Source organism: Malania oleifera, chromosome 11 (assembly GCF_029873635.1).
Source record: "Malania oleifera isolate guangnan ecotype guangnan chromosome 11, ASM2987363v1, whole genome shotgun sequence".
Classification (NCBI taxonomy): domain Eukaryota; kingdom Viridiplantae; phylum Streptophyta; class Magnoliopsida; order Santalales; family Ximeniaceae; genus Malania; species Malania oleifera.
The window spans coordinates 42,512,471-42,529,872 of record NC_080427.1 but is presented as its reverse complement, the minus strand read 5'-3'; the positions used below and the strand labels follow the sequence as shown (position 1 = coordinate 42,529,872).

At 35.7% G+C, this 17,402-nt stretch overlaps 1 protein-coding gene across 1 annotated transcript in view; it reads right to left on the bottom strand.

Moving 5' to 3' along the window:
* The window catches only part of LOC131167857 (uncharacterized), a 28,464-nt gene that overhangs the window by 9,551 nt on the left and 1,511 nt on the right, over positions 1-17,402 (bottom strand). The window contains exons 2-11 of the mRNA XM_058126866.1: positions 17,122-17,325; positions 13,931-14,035; positions 13,612-13,677; positions 13,352-13,516; positions 11,525-11,599; positions 11,267-11,418; positions 10,460-10,595; positions 10,303-10,372; positions 10,067-10,194; positions 9,866-9,922 (exon numbers count right to left, since the gene is read on the bottom strand). Of these exons, the coding sequence (XP_057982849.1) occupies positions 9,866-9,922; positions 10,067-10,194; positions 10,303-10,372; positions 10,460-10,595; positions 11,267-11,418; positions 11,525-11,599; positions 13,352-13,516; positions 13,612-13,677; positions 13,931-14,035; positions 17,122-17,325 (1,158 nt within the window). The remainder of the gene's footprint in view (positions 1-9,865; positions 9,923-10,066; positions 10,195-10,302; positions 10,373-10,459; positions 10,596-11,266; positions 11,419-11,524; positions 11,600-13,351; positions 13,517-13,611; positions 13,678-13,930; positions 14,036-17,121; positions 17,326-17,402) is intronic.

The following is a 17,402-nucleotide window of genomic DNA, read 5'->3' as shown; positions in this document are numbered from 1 at the left end:
TAAATTAGTAATCGTATGGGTTATTATTTATCTGCTTTGAACATGGACAAAATTTTTGCTAGGATATTTGTCAATCAATGTTTATATTATGGTTAGCATGTTGTCACTAAAGTGATCTTGCTGAGAAGAGTTATAAATATTGAATTGAAATATGATTTTGCAAAAATTATTGTGGAATGATTATTTGATTATTATGGTTGACCCAAAGGTGCACCAACTTTCAAGTAATCATTAAATTAATTAGGATAATTGATATAATGATAGTGGGATTGGAATGGATACCCAAAGGTGACAAACCAATCAAATTTTAAAGGTTATCAATTATGCCTAGGTGAGTGAAAATCACCATCAAATTTGAATGTTAGTATATTGCATTAGTTAATCCAAAGATTGAACACAATATTACTAATGAAAGTGATTTTTCTCAAGGCATTAATGTTGTAATAATTTATTGCAGTGTCGGTTCCTATTTCGCTTCTTTCTTTAGCTTCTTCAATTCCGATCTTTAATGGAACTAATCTCTCTGACTGGAAGGAACAGATTCAGTTTCACCTTGGTGTTCTAGATCTTGACTTAACACTGCGAATTGACAAACCGGATGCTATTACTGAAACAAGCAGTGCGGAGCAGCAAGCTTTGTATAAGTCATAGGAAAGATTGAACAGATTAAGCATCATGTTTATGCGAATGTGTATTGCGAACAATATTAAGTCACTGCTTCCTCAAATTGAAAATGCAAAGGAATATTTCAAGGCTGTGAAAGATCGGTTTAGTTCAGCGGACAAGTCCTTTGGAGGGAGATTAATGGCTAAACTTACAACCATGAAATTTAATAGTAGTCGTGGAATGAATGAACATGTCCTTGAAATGACCAATCTAGATGCCAGACTCAAATCTTTGGGTATGAATGGTAATGAAAGTTTCCTTGTTCAATTCATTATGAATTCCTTGCCTACTCAGTATGAGCCATTTCAGATTCACTATAACACTATTAAGGAAAAGTGGAATGTGAATGAATTAGCGCGTATGTTAATTCAAGAAGAGGCAAGGCTTAGGCAACAAGGACAATATTCAGTTAATGTTATGAGTCATGGAGTTGGAAGCAAAGGAAAGAAACTGAAAAAGAGTTTCAAGAAAGATCCATTGAAGGTTGTGGGACCTTCTCATGGCAATGAGGCTTGCAAGAAGGAACATAATGGACCGAAATGTTATTTCTGTCATGGCTATGGGCATTTAAAGAAAAAGTGCCCAAAACGTGGAGCTTGGTTCGAAAAAAAAGGTAAGTTATTAGCTTATGTATGTTTCGAATCAAATATGACACAAGTTCCTTCTAATACATGGTGGATTGACTCTGGTTCTACTATTCATGTTTCAAATTCGATGCAAGAATACCTTTCGATCCAAAACATAAAGGAAAATGAGAATTTTAGTCTTGGAAAATGGGACTCAAGTACCAATTGTTGGTGTTGGAACTTTACGTTTAGTTTAGAGTCAGGTCACTATTTGGACCTATTTGATACTTTTTATGTTCCTACTATTTCTAAAAATTTGATTTCCATGTCAAGACTTGATTATGATGGTTATCATGGTTTTAAATCGCGGTAGCGGGTAGCGTAACGTAACGGTAACAGGTGTAACGGGAAGCAGGAGTAGCGGGTGTTACATAACGGGAAGCGGGTGTAACGGCCGTGAATTTTTTTGAAGCACGCACAACCTTGTGCATATTAGCGTACTTGCATGTTTTAAGCTTTTGGCCATTCTTAGAAAGGGTTTTAGTGTATTTTGGACCCTTTAGTTCGAGTAACTAAGTTATTTGGTAAAGGCAACAAGTTTACATTTGTTTTAAACCATCATTGATAGAAAATTACGTGTGTGTGCGTATTTATACTTCTCATTGTTCTTATCTGTGATAAATTCTTATGTGTGCTAAATGAATTAATAAAATAAAATACATTATACACTCCATTAATCTATTAGACACATAAGACATGCGAATAATATAAATATTAAATAGTTAGAAAAGAAAAAAGGTTGAAGTTGAAAAATAAAGAACATAAATATCACATTACTAATATTATTAAAAAAGAAAATTCCTAACAAGTTAGTATTTTGAAATTGTTAATTAATGCATCTATTGTGAGTATTTAAAGAAAAAGTAAATTTTGTATCATTGTCATCCTCATTATAATTTTTTCCCCCTCTTGCCACTTGGTTTATTGAGAATGAAATATGAAAGAGAGAGAAAAAGTGAGAAGAAAAAGTAAAAAATAAAATATTTTTTTGGTGTAACAGTCCTGTAGCGGTTACGTAACGGACGTAGCGGCCTTTACGTAACGGTCGCGGTCCGTAACGGCCGCTACGGCCGTGATTTTTCTTCCCACCGATTTCGCGGTGTGTAACGGTATCGGTAACCCAAAAAACCTTTACGTAACGGCGTTACGTAACGGTCGCGGCCTTTATTTAAAACCATGATGGTTATGTTTCATATTTTGAACATAAGGGTTTTTGTTTGTTGAGAAATGGTTTATTTGTTGGTTCTGGTGTTTTATTTGAGGGGTTATATAGATTTAATCTTAATAAGAATTTTTTGCCGAAACACTCCTCACCCTGCATCATGATATTGGAACTAAACGTAGCAGAGTTAAAGAAAATTCTTCTTTCTTGTGGCATAAAAGACTGGGTCATATATCCAGAGAAAGAATGGAAAGATTGGTAAAAGATGGGATTCTTTCAAACCTTGATTTTATTGATTTCAATGTATGTGTGGATTGCATTAAAGGATAGCAAACTAAATATACAACGAAAGTCGTCACAAGAAGTGGAAAACTTTTGGAGATTGTCCATACTAATATTTGTGGACCTTTCGACTCACCGTTTTTTGGTGGAGAAAAGTATTTTATCACTTTCATTGATGATTTTTCACGTTATAGTTATGTCTATTTGTTGCATGAAAAGTCTCAAGTAATAAATGTTTTAAAGGCATATATTGCTAAAGTTGAGCGAAAATTAGATAGAAGGGTGAAAATCATTCAATCAGATAGGGGTGGTGAGTATTACGAAAGGTATGATGGAATAAGACAATGTCCACGACCGTTTTCTAAATTCCTAGAAGAGCATGGTATTTGTGCACAATACACAATGTCAGGCACGCCCCAACAAAATGGTGTGGCTAAAAGGCGTAATCGTACTCTTATGGAAATGGTTAGGAGTATGTTAAGTAACTCCTCAGTACCCATTTTATTGTGGATGGAAGCTCTTAAGACAGCCGTTTATTTACTTAACCAAGTTCCTGGTAAGGCAGTTCAAAAGACTCAATTAAATTGTGGACAGGAAGGAAACCGAGTTTAAGACACTTCTATATTTGGGGTTGTCCAAAAGAGGTTAGAGTTTATAATCCACATGATTAGAAATTGGATTCTATAACTATAAGTGGGTCCTTTATTGGTTACCTAGAGAAGTCCAAAGGGTATATAGGTTTTACTGTCCTAACCATAGTACAATAATTGTTGAAACCGGAAATGCCGGATTCCTTGAGAATGGTGAAATTAGTGGGAGTGATGTATCATGTCATGTGGTCATTGAAGAAGTTCAAGTGCCTATCCCAATGCCCAGAACTTTAACAAAAATTGTTGTTTCTCCAGTTATCGAACAGTATGATAACATTGAACAACAATCTAGTGATCGGTCACTCCATAATGAGAATGTCACCAATGAACCGTCGGAGTACAATCACAAGGAATAGAATTAAGGAGATCTCAAAGAGAAAGGAGATCAACTATTTCAGATGATTATTTGGTATATCTACAAGAATCTGATTATAATTTAGGGACAAGTAAAGGTTCAGTTTCATTTTCACAAGCCATTGAAAGTAGTGATTCTGAAAAATGGACCAATGCTATAAATGATGAGTTGAAATCAATGGAGCAAAATAAAGTTTGGGACATCGTTGATTTGCCTGAAGATTTTAAGACAATCGAATGTAAGTAGGTTTTTAAGACCAAACATGACTACAATGGCAATGTTGAACGACATAAAGCTAGAATTGTTGCAAAAGGTTTCACTCAAAAGGAAGGTGTTGATTATAAAGAGGCGTTCTCTCCTGTATAAAAAAAAAAAAAACTCTCTTAGGATCATAGTGGCTTTGGAGGCTCATTTTGATTTGGAGTTACACCAAATGGATGTGAAAATTGCTTTTCTAAATGGGAATTTAGATAAAGAGGTTTATATGGATCTACCTGAAGGTTTCTTGATTAAAGGAAAAGAGCATAAGGTATGCAAATTAAAGAAGTCAATTTATGGATTTAAACAAGCTTCCAGACAATGGTATCTTAAGTTTAATGATACCATCACATCCTTTGGATTTAAGGAAAATACCGTTGATCGGTGTATATATCTAAAGGTCAATGGGAGCAAGTTTATTTTCTTGATTCTATATGTTAATGATATATTGCTTGCCAGTAATGATCTTGGTTTACTAAATGAAACCAAAAGATTTATTTCTATGAACTTTGAAATGAAATATATGGGTGAGACAGCTTACGTAATAGAAATTGAAATATTTTGTGATAGATCACGTAAATTTTTAGGATTGTCTCATAAGAGATATATCAATAAAGTTCTAGAAAGAATTCATATGGCTGAATGTGCGACTACTCCTGCTCCTATTTATAAAGGGGACAAGTTCAGTGAAAAGGATTGTCCACATAATGCATTAGAAAAAAAAATAATGGAAAATATTCCTCATGCATATGTTTTTGGAAGCTTGATATATGCTCAAACCTGTACGAGACCGGACATTAGTTTTGCAATTGGAATGCTCGGGAGATACCAAAGTAATCCCGAAATGAAGCATTGGAAAGTTGCAAAGAAGGTTTCAAGATACCTGAAACGAACAAGACACTATATGCTCACGTATCGAAAGTCTGATCAGTTGGAGGTGATTGGTTACTCCGACTCAGATTTTGCTGGTTTTGTTGATAGTCGGAAGTCAACTTTTGGTTACTTGTTCCGATTAGCTAGAGGAGCAATATCATGGAAAATCGCCAAACAGACTATCATAGCAGCTTCTACTATGGAAGCTGAGTTTGTGGCATGCTTTGAGGCCACAATTCATGGTTTATGGTTGCGGAATTTTATCTTGGGACTTGGGATTGTCAACAGTATTGCCAGGCCGCTGAGAATATATTTTGATAACTCCACAACACTCTTTTTCTCCAAGAACGACAAATATTCTAATGGCGCTAAGCACATGGAGCTCAAATATTAGGCCGTTAAGGAGGAAGTTCATAAACAGACAGTATTTATAGAAGATATTAAGACTGAGCTCATGATTGCAGATCCTTTAACTAAAGGGTTAGCACCAAAGACATTTAAGGACCATGTTGATCGCATGGGTCTTTGTTGTAATCCCTTATGTATGTTCGTGGATCTTTGTGTTTTATTCTATAACATTTATAAAGATGTCATTAATTGTGTTTCTGACATTTATCCTGCTTACCATCAATTACGTAGTTATGGAGATGGATTATTGATAACAAGAATCGACTTTGACAAAGACATTACGAGAATATTACAGCTACCTTCTATTATGGATTATAATTAAGTAATTTGCTAATATTGTAGTACATGGAAGGGAAGATGTCACCTTATTGATATTTACCGCCATGACTCATGTTGGTAAGTTATTTAATTATGATATTATTGTAATCTCACTAAAGTACAGATAAGCTAATGTTATGCGCATATTATGTTTACTTTGTCAATCCAAATAAATGTCATTCATATGGGCCAAGTGGGAGAATGTTGAAATATGACCCACATGAAATGAAAAGGCAATAGACATTTTTGGATTAATGGATTAAGGTGACTTTTGGCTTTTAAAATTCTATGAGAATTAATGGGGAAATGGAAGGGTTTTTTCCTATTAATGCCTACTTTTATGGGGAGTGGGATAATGGTTATATATATAGGGTTGGAAATTGTCCTCTTGCTACCAATCTTTCTCTCATCAGTTTACCCATATGATCTGGTGAAGAATAGAGATAGAAAGAGGGTTAAGCGAGAGAAGCGATTCTTACAAGTCTTCTTCAAAGACTGGTTTACGTTATGGCTGATTCTAGTATGGTTTTCATGAAACTTCTATTTTCTGTATGAAGCTGATACATGTGATGATCATGATAGTTAAAGATCCTAATTCAGCAAATGAAATACGAAAAATTTCTTACAGTATAGACATCATATTCCAAAAAAATATCCTTTATTGTTATAGCTCCACTAAAGAGCATTATATTTTTTTGATGACATGTTGACATAAATAGGGGAAAAGTAGAGTAAACAAAATTTCTGGAAACCAATAGCAGGGAGGGGGGGAAGGTTCAGCAACGAACAAGCTCCTGTTTCCAGCAACAATACGATTACTACTGCTATACCTCAGTTGTCAAAAAATTGACCAATCAGTCAAAAAAGTTAATTATGTACTCTGCAGCCTCTTGCAAAAATGCAACGTAAGGCTGTATAATATAGACCCATCTGGTCCGCCCCTTCCACGGACCCTGCATATGCGGGAGCTTTGTGCACCATGCTGCCCTTTTTTCGCAGGTTAATAGCAGAATAATCATTACTTGTTAGGGAAGATGGGCCAGGTAGGAGAGTACAAAGTTTACCAAAAAAACAAAAACCGGACCGAAACCGAACCATTTGACAATTCAGTTTGGTGTTTCATTTCAGTGCTCAGTTTTGGTTTTGGCTTTTATAAAAACTGACTCTCAGTTTCGATTTTAGTTTTACATGATAACCGAACCTAAAAAACTGATAAAACTAATTTTAATAATATATTTTTATATTCAAACAAAAATATATATTAATAATAATTTAATTATTTTTCTTTATAATAAAATACACTTCAGTCATATTTATAGGGAAACAGAGGCAAACCCCAAGTTTATATTTTCGATGTGGGACAAGTGATTGAAGGGTGAAGAGTGAGAGGCTGAGGAGTGAAAGCCCTGACGGGTGAAGAGTGAGAGGCTAAGGAGTGAAGAGCAACATACGTAACCCAAGCCTCCCTCTTGAGGATCATCATGTACAGGAAGATGGCAGTGAAGAAGGGTGTGATGGCGTTGACAGCCTGATTGAAGGACACCAGAAGAAACTTGAGCCAACGACAAACCTACAAAACATGACGCTCAATCTTAAGGAACTAAGCCCTAGATTTGACCCTATGGAGAGGGATGACCTGGAGGAAAGCAATAAAGATGTAGCTGAGGATGGCGCAGGCGGACGTATGGCACATTGTGAGGAAGATTGGGAAGCTGAAGCCATAATTGAAGAGCAAGAACTTTTTGAGGAGGAGGATGCCAATGTTGGATGAAGAAGACTTGCTTCTTGGACAAAGATAGCAACATTTTTTTCAGGGATTTTCCTGAATTGAGGCTCAGAATTGTGGAGGAAGCTCTCATTGGAGCTCTAATGGCAGAGTGAGGTGCTGGGAGGTGTTGGGAATGGTTGTCCCACATTGGCCTAGAGGAAGAAGGGAAGACCCTTCCCCCTCCTATAAAAACACAATCCAAATGGGCTGGGATGTATGCATCCTAATTGTTCAAACTTATTGGGCCTGGTTTCTCTATTTAATTGAGGAGCTGGGAAAATCTCTCAGCCCATTTCTCTTGGGCTGTGGCAGTTAAAGCCCATATAATTTGGACATAAAACATTTTATTTTGGCCTTCTGTTTGGCCAATTTTCAGTTGGCCAATTAAAGTGTAAAATTTTGTATTATAAACGAAAAAAACTGAAACAAACTGAAAAAGATCAGTTTACGATTCAGTTAAACTGTCGATGTGTGGTTCGGTTTTGGCTTGAATAATTTAAAAACCGATTAATTCAGTTCAGTTATCGAAAACCAAACCAAAAAGAACCGATTACACCCCTAGGGTCAGGTTAACCCAATTGATAGATCAATCAATTCATTTTCCAAAATTGTACTATTTTTATATAGAAAAAAAAAAAAAAAAGAAGAGGAAATTTTATAAAGAGAAAAGAAGGCATTAAAAGGAGCATAAGAGATTTTCCTCGGAAGAAATAAGGGGAAAAAAAATTTCGACAAAATATCAAAACTACAGTGCCAACCAATCACATTACAACAACAAAAAAACCAAGACTTAAGTCCAACTAGGTAGGGTCAGCTATATGAATCCTTTTCCGCCAATTTATGCGATCATGCACCATTTCTTTTAACAAATTCAAAGATATTAAATCCTTACTATCTCCTTCCAAGTTATTTTAGATTTACCCCTACCCCTTCTACTGCCCCCCACAGTAACTAACTCACTCTTCCTCACTGACGCACTATGTGGCCTACGTTGCAAGTGTTCGTACCATCTGAATCGTCCCTCCCTTATCTTATCTTCTATAGGAGCTACACCTAACTTACCGCAAATATGTTCATTCCTTAATTTATCTTCCAATGTTATACCACTCATCCATCTTCTCATCTTGGCAACTTTTACGCCAGCCAATCACACGGCAATCTAAAAAAGACAGCCTTCCAAAACAACCAGCTGTAAAGCCCATAATGAAGCAACATAATGGATCCTAACCCAGAGCAAAGACGAAGACATCTTCCTGAGAATATATGAGCACTTCGTTCCAACCAGATACCCTATAAAACAGCAAAAAAAAAATAATAGCGAACCAATGTACAAATTGGTGGAAAGAAAAAGGTTGCACATTAGCTCCAAGATAACTCAAACTGCTTAGAAGAATCAAAACCGATCAAAAGCACCCTTCCAGGTCACGCACCACACCACACATCTTTCCAAAGATAAGTAAATTTATACAGTCATCGATTCACAAGCTACAACCTCAACAAATAAGTAACGCATAGCACATTCACTCCAAGAATAACTATGACTGCTTCCAAAAGAAACAAAAACAACCAAAAGCTCCCTTCCAACATAAAAGAATGCACCTCACACATGCACATCTTACTGAAGACAAATAAGTTTATACAATTAGGGGTGGAGAAGAAAAATCGAAAAAACGAACCATTATGCAAAACCAAACAAAACTGAAAAAACCAAACCAAAAAAATTGGTTAGCCATTTTTTTTCATTTTGATATCAGTTTGGAGTTTTAAAATTTTTGGTTAACAGCTCAGTTTTGGTTAAATTGCAGTTAAGCAAACCGAATCGATATATTATAAATATATCATATAATTATATATTATATCATATTATAATAATTTAAATAAATAAATTTTCAATAACAATTTAAAACTTGGATCGGTTACTTTTATGTTATTTTTCAGGAATTAGAACTTGAATTATGGATTTTGTTTATTTTCAGTACATAGGTGGATGTTTTGAAGCTTATGTAAGATGCTAATTTATAGTTTATAAATTTATGACTTCTTATTGATGCTCAACTTTTAATGTTTGAATTCTAAATTTGCATGCTGGTAAGCTGATTATAATGAAAGAAAACATTAATTTTCAGTAATTAAAAATTTTAAAATTGGATCCAACAGTTTGGTTCTTTAACCGTTTGATATCAATCTAAAAAATGGTTAACTGAACATCAGCTAACCAATGAAACAATTATGTTTCAATTCGTATTTTCTGGTGAAATAGCAAACCAAAACTTTGGTTCGGTTAGTGATTCAAAGGGTATGTTTGACTAATCGAACCATGCCCAGCCCAATATACAATCACTGTTACAACCCCAACAAACAAGTTATTATTAGATGTAAATCAAGGGAACAAGGAACCAGTAACTTCAAAACGACTTCAACCAGAAGATTAGTGATTTTTAGTTGCTTAGAGGTCAAAATAGAAATTCCATAACCTCAATGTGCATGAATTTCACAAACCTGAACACATTCATTCAATGCATCCAACATGCTTGCACAAATTTCTGTCTCAGGCTCCTGCAAGGCAGTTTACAATTACGCATCAATGCAAGGATAAACACTGTCAATGGTAAGAATTCATCTGAACAATGAGAGAGAGAGAGAGAGAGAGAGATAACATATAAAAACCAAAAAATTTAAGCAATCAAAGGAAAGCTCGACCTTGTGTAAAGCTTCCACCAAAGCCGGTACTATGTAATCAGACAATTGCTTAATATAGGACTCATTGCAACCTTGAGATTGCCCCTTTTCTGCAGCTAATTTTGCTGATCGCAACAGCTCCGGCATGGCTGACCAAAAAAAATTATCAACAATTTTGGTACTGCAAAAACACATGCAAATGCACAAGCACACATGGACATGTGTGCATAAATGAATTCACACTACCCAGTTAATACCTGAAACAGCAGCCTTCCTTACTTCCTCATGAAAATAAAATTTAAGGAGTGGAACTAATGTAGGAGCAACCTGCATCATTATTGAATAGTTCTTAAGAAACTTATAACCTAATGAGAACCTAACAGACAAGAATCACAACTACTAATCACAACCAACCTGATCTATCCATGGAAAAAACCCTTCCTTCAACTCATCAGCATAGCAACACAGCATATTACAAGCTGTAGCTTTTTCCTCCAGGATGCTAGTCTTGATCCCTATTCTTTTATCCCCAAGAGTAATAGTCTCAATGCTGCAACAAGAGAACAGCCATCAGTTAAAAACTTGAACACCCTCCAAAGATTTTTTTTTTCGTTTCATTAATCCTTCCACTCCTAATAAAAGCATTTACTTCACATGAATTTGTCCTTTTGTTAATCTATGTGCATCAAGTTGCTTCTAGCTAGTAATGTTCACTATTAGGAAAAAAAAAAAAGGCTGAGCAGAACAAGAAATTACATGACGAGGTCTATCTTATTTTTCAAGTTCAAATAATAGGTTCAACTATCATTTACAAATAACTATCATTATCTTAACAGCTCAGATAATTAACTATGATTTTTTAGAGCCAAAAGTTAAGAAACTTGTAGCTGCCATACCAAACCCCTCTAATGCACGAATAATGCATGCCCACACATGTGCAAAAGCTTACTTTTGAAATACAAAGAACTCTCCATGCTGTCATACAGAATTGAAATGAACACAACAAGCATTTCAAAATTCTTCATGATAAACAAGTATTACCACAAGATGTGGGTACAACCCCATGTCACTGGAGCATGGCATGTGGATTTCAATGAAGCATCAAAACAAATTTTAAAAATGGGGAAATTAGACTTAAAAGAAGAAGATATCACATAAATACATACGTAAAACACAATTCAACCATATAATTTGATTTTATGAAATAATAAGAGGGGAAACCTTTCATCATCATCATCAATATCAGCATCAGAATCTGCAGAAGTAATGGTTACATCAGGCTTAAGTTGAGCAGATTGAAGCAAAGGGGGCATCACAACACTCATGTAAGGGAGGAAATCCTGCCCAAGGCACTTGCAAAGTCTAGCCCATGCCTGCAGAAAATTATGCATTTATATTTTTTGTTCTTTCAATTGTATGTACATATATAACAGACCATTTGTCGACCAATTCCATGTGTTCAAACAGGTAGAAGCGTACTTGTAACATGTAGCTTGTTGTTGGATCATCTGTCTCCATTTGGGAGCCTTGCAATGACATAAGAACTTCCATAACCTAGCATGATATAAAACATGTAATCTCATCATGCACTAAAAATGGAACTTATTGATAGTGATAAATAAAAATATATACCGAAAAGAAGGTACAAACCATGAATGGAAGGACTACTAGTAATCAAGAATTAAAGCATAAGGTAACAGTATACTACAGGCATGGGCCCAATACTATGTGAGCAAACTGCATGAATTGAATACATATATATATGCACAAGCCTACAGATATACACAAGCCATGGGCACACACAATGTGTGTTCCGCTGCCTTCAGGCCTCACAAATTCTGAAACCACAACACCATTTTTCCTATGTAATTTTCTTCTTCATAATGTCATTGTTCAATCATTTCCTGCCACTGCAGGATCTCCCCCTTATTGCCTCTTCAACATGTACGCGTATGCAGAGTTAAAGGCAAAATTCATAACATGAAATCCATGGCAAGTGGAATTTATAAAATTAAAAAATCCAAGTGAGGTGGTGACTTGGGTTCCATTCTGCATGGACCCACCTTTTTAATTTAACGATCTCATAAAAAGTAACAAATAACATGGACTAAAATTACATCATTCAGTAAGTAGCAGATTCTATTCTGTATTTTTCAGCCATATCCCAGTTGGATCAAGGATCACAACTCATAATGATATTACAACTCATAAGGCAAAAGCAAGATCAAAAATGAATTCTGTTCTTTCTGTAAGCCAGTTGACTATTGCCATTGGATTTTAGAAGAAGAATTGAAAGCCATGCAACAAAATACAGAATGAAAAAGGCATATATGATGATGAGAATTTTTAAAAAATTGCAAAGCAACGCAATTATAGAAGAGAGAGGCAGAGTCCAAGAGACTAAATTCTAAATTGGAGTACAGTTTTGAATGTAGAATTCAGTTCACTTATTTTACTATTGTACCCTTAATATTGATTTATTTTTGTAAGCATGCACAGTTAAAATATGGACATTTTGTGCGATAAAGAACAAAAAAAATCTAATCTAACTCGATCCCAGAGCATTAAAAAAAGAAAATGAACATGCATTCTCTCTTTTTTCTTGAAATTTTACCATTACCAATATGCCTCCCCCTTAATATTTGGTTTAGAGTGTTAACGAGGGAAGGTAGAAGGCTTTTTTCAGCATATTTGGGCCAAAAGACAATTGCTATGATTTCTTTAATGAATAGTGTATATATAAATATATAGGAGGTTTGCTTATATCAGTGGTTAATTGGAGGAAAAGGATTCATGCAGCCAACCCCACCTAGTGGGGCTTAAGGCTTAGTTGTTTATATCAGCAAATGAGAGAAAAAACAGGAGGTAGCAAACAAAATAAATCAAACATATATATACATATATGGGAGGTCAACTTCGATCGGCAGAGAGAGGGAGGTTGACCTATATCAGCATATAGAGATAAAAGGGTAGTTCTTCTGTGAGGCTCACTGGCCCTGAAGATGAGGACAAAAGAGAGATCATCTTCCATCCTAAATCTCTCTTCATCCTTTCCCACAGTTTCAACCCAACTCCAATATTTACATCCCATGATATAACCGTTGGTCTGCCCTCTTAGGCTCTTACAGGCAAAAGGAAGGGAGTGAAATCAACTGGTTATAAACAAATTCTTATGGTGGATCAGATCAAAAACTATAATCTTTTTTGACAAATCAAAATAAAAACCATAACAGCCACAATAACCACATATATCAAAATGACTTCCATAAAGAGCATCAACAAGTGAAATATGTGATTAACACTTACCTGTTTGGCATCATCCCTAAATTTCTCCTTTCCAACAGCCATTCCAACCAAACTAATGCACTCCATTGATTTAGCACGAAGCATGCGATTGGACTTATCATTTGCATTGACCAAAATTGCTTTCAGGTAAGGCATTACAGCGTCATAGTACTTCTGAAAATGTTCCTATCAGACACAAATAGCAAGTTGCATTGAATACTTCCAATTTCCAAAACCCGAGGTTGATAATGAAAGTAAATAACTAATTAGCTACATAGTACCTGTGATGAATCTGCAACTGATGCTAACGCTGTCAAAGCCCCCTCTTGAACCAATTGCTTCCCATTCTGCACACACATACATAGTACGTATTGTATAAGATATAATCTTAACCCAGCCCTGCCCCTTAAGCAAGTGGAAGTAGTCAAGATTACATATATTCATGCATATTTTTTATCAATGTAAAATAAAGCTAGCAAAAATATTGCATAAATAAGCTTTTTGCACAGACAATTCCACAGTTAACCATATACATACATAAGAACATAGCTGCTGTATACAGATCCCTGATGATAGCTTGAAAACATGAGAATAATTTACCTGAAGAAGGACAAGCAGTTTTCTGACAATCCCATCTAAGTATGGTGTTAAGATATCTGGGGTGCAATTTTCACTAAAATTGAGCACTGCTGAAGCAGCATGGGCCTGCAATGTACAAGCTACAAAGAATGAGCAAGATACCCAAAGAAAATGCAAATTGATGGAAAGTGAATAAGGAAATAGATTAAAATCAAATATTGAATGACTGTTCATTACAGTGAGGAAAAGTTTACATAAACTTAGCCAATAATAACCAATAAAAGAACTAAAACAATTTTCTTTCTAAACAATCTGACTAAATTGAAAATTCAATGATGCTAAGCCTTTGAACCTTCTTTAAGTAAGTTATTTGGAAGAGCAAGGCAAAAGACATGAGATCCCAAAGAAGCCAAAAACCTTAGCTTGAAAGAAGAGTGAAGCAAATCTAAGATGCGGCTGTGATAGGCAGCAGTGAGGCATGCGCTGAGCCAATTGACTTTCCCCTACAGGTTCAAAGTTTTACATAGAGATCCTTGGTTAATGGCCTCCATGTACAGAGGCTGCAGGCTCGACACCAAGAAGGCCAGCAAGCTTGAAAAGAAAAGAACCGCATCAACATCAATAGCATCAAAGTAATTATGTGATATGTCCTTAGAAGGTAATGCGAATGGTGCCAACATGACTCACGGTCATGGTTTGGCAGGTCCTTCGTCTCAGGCTACTAAAACAAAAATCCTTAAACATCTGAACAAAGCTGATGACAAGATCCAGTTTCCCGTCTCCTTAACTTCCAAAAGCCGGTTACTGCCGCAGCCAAAAGCATTGCCCTTGAATACACATCCAGTAATGCATTTCTAATCACAATCTCCTTGCGTTAGTGGTGGAGTTCGACTAAACCAAAAGTTCATAGCCTTCATTTGTTAGACAAGATGAAGGGGGTATATGGGATTTGACATCCAATCCCTCCTCATCCCATGTTCGCTTGTGTTCTATATGCAATAGATATTATGTCCCAAGCCCATTGCTGATCATAACATGAGATGGAGGAGGTGGTGGCATATGTTATATCCTTGGATAAGTGGAGGGAGGCACTAGTATCTACATGAATTAAAGTTATCCCTGGCTCACTCCTTGTCCCATATACATAAAATAGGTTTTGTTTTTTGACATCGAAAGATAATTTCATTAATAGACAAAGAATTACGAGGGGGGGATAAGACATCTCCAAAAAAAAACATCTGGGACAAACCAGAAATAAATAAGAGCAAAGAGAAAAAATCGTCAAGACAGCAAGTTCCCCCAATTTCTCTATAACACTATAAAACTAGCACCCATGAAAAATCCAAACTCAACACATCACAAAGAGGCCACATATTGAATCTATTCCCACACCAAGTACCCAATTTAATTTTCTTCCAGAAAATATCTGAGCATTACGCTCCAATCATAAACCCCATAAAAATGCAAATATGCCACACTTCCACAAGCATATGATAGGATAATACAAGGGATATTCCCATTGGTTATCCCTACAAAAGAAACACATTATAACGCCTTTTCCCATGATATGTTGCATTGAGATAACAAATCCAATCATGTATCATTCCATCTCATCATCTCGTTTATCATCACTTCAATTTTACCAAATGACCTCTAAATGCTCCGACAAAATATGCCTCAAAGTCAAAGGATGAGGCACATGCTTATGCTAAGGAGCTCATCTCACTTTCACTTGCACCATAAGCATCCCAAATGTTGTCCACTTGTAAAAGTATGTGACACTTTATGTAAGAGTGAGTATTAGACATTAAAAACAAGCAGAGACAGAGTAGGAAAGTTAAGAGCTACACAAATAAAATGATAGAATTTCCCTCTTTTGGGACCCAAGAGGAGGAACAGCAACAACCAAGCCTTAAGTCTCAGTAGGTGGAGTCAGCTAATTGAACCGTTTTCCACCAACTTACGATCTTGGGCAATATCCTTTGGCAAATAGAAAGCTCTTAAATTCTTATTCACTACCTTATTCCATGTTATTCTAAGTCTACACCTGCCCCATCTACAATATCTACCACTAACATTAACTAGATCACTCTTCCTCATTAGTGCATTATTTAGCCTATGCTGCAGGTAACCAAAAGCCCCAAACCTCTAATATCTATAGGTTCTATGACTAACTTACCATAAGTACGTTCATTTTCATTTCTTATCATTCTTGTTTCGGCCACTTTTACTTTGTGGATATTTTGTCTCTTAGTTGCCCAAACATTCCATATAGTATAGCAGCTGTAGAGCTGTTCTTTTAAGTAAAAGTATTTTACAATCACATAACACACCCGAATCACTTGCATCTTCTTCGATTTATCCTCCAATTTATATAAAAGATAGGATCCAAGTTATGAAATTCTTAGGAAGTTATGAATATTTGCAAAACTGGAAGAATACAACCTAATAACTAGTCATGTGGATAAGGATGCATGCTCCTGAACTCACAATTTCCTAATTTCAATTTTTGTAGTTTCAAAATATAACAAAACTTTATCATTGCATAGTTTACTCATTACATTCCTATTAGTTTTCGAGAACAAGAGCAGTTATAGGGACATTTTGGGATTTCAAACAAAAAAATAAAGAAAATATAGGGAATCCTCTTTCTAATAATGCAGATAGATATAGAAATAAATACACTTCCATAAGAGAAACAGACTCTTCATACATCAACACAAGTTGTAAGTCTTATATTCAAAAGCCTCAGCTGCAAGTCTTACTACAGAGTACAAAGTTACTTGTGTCTGAAAAATTTACAAGAATAGGAGAGGAAACGTGTGCTAAATAACAGAAGTACCACTAGAAAGAATTATTCTCTAACCCCCACCTCTCTGCCTAAGACAAATTTGAAGTTCAAAATTTTCCACGTGTCACATTTTACATGCGCCGTTCTTGCAATGATGCTAGTTCTTATAAGTCAAGTACTGCATTCATATAGTTTATTTCCATGTCATCTAATAAATACTCTATTCCCTGTGACAGAGATACCCCATGACTAAACCTCAGCTTCAGTACAGGTTACAGCCTCAAATTTGGATCAGCAAACCAGTAAATGATGCCTCTTAGAAAACATGTAATCACAAATAGTTGTGCCAGAAAAAAATTATATCAGATGACGTAGAAATAAAAACTATGATAGATAAACACAAGCCCACAAGACCACTAACCTGCACCCGGGGGTTCTGGAAGTCATCCATAGCTCCAGCTAACGCAGGGAGTACTAGGTGATGGTATTGAACTTGCAAATCAGGGCCTAGGTCAGTAGACAATTGTCCGATTGCATTAATAGCTGCCCACCGTACGCGGGGGTGCGGATCTTGGAACGAATTCAAAACCATTGACACAATCTGCTCTAAATTTTTTACCATTACCTGCATCAATAAAGAAAAAGTGGAAAAACCTATTTAACATACTGCGGAAGGGGAAAACTAAAAGGCTCCATATATTT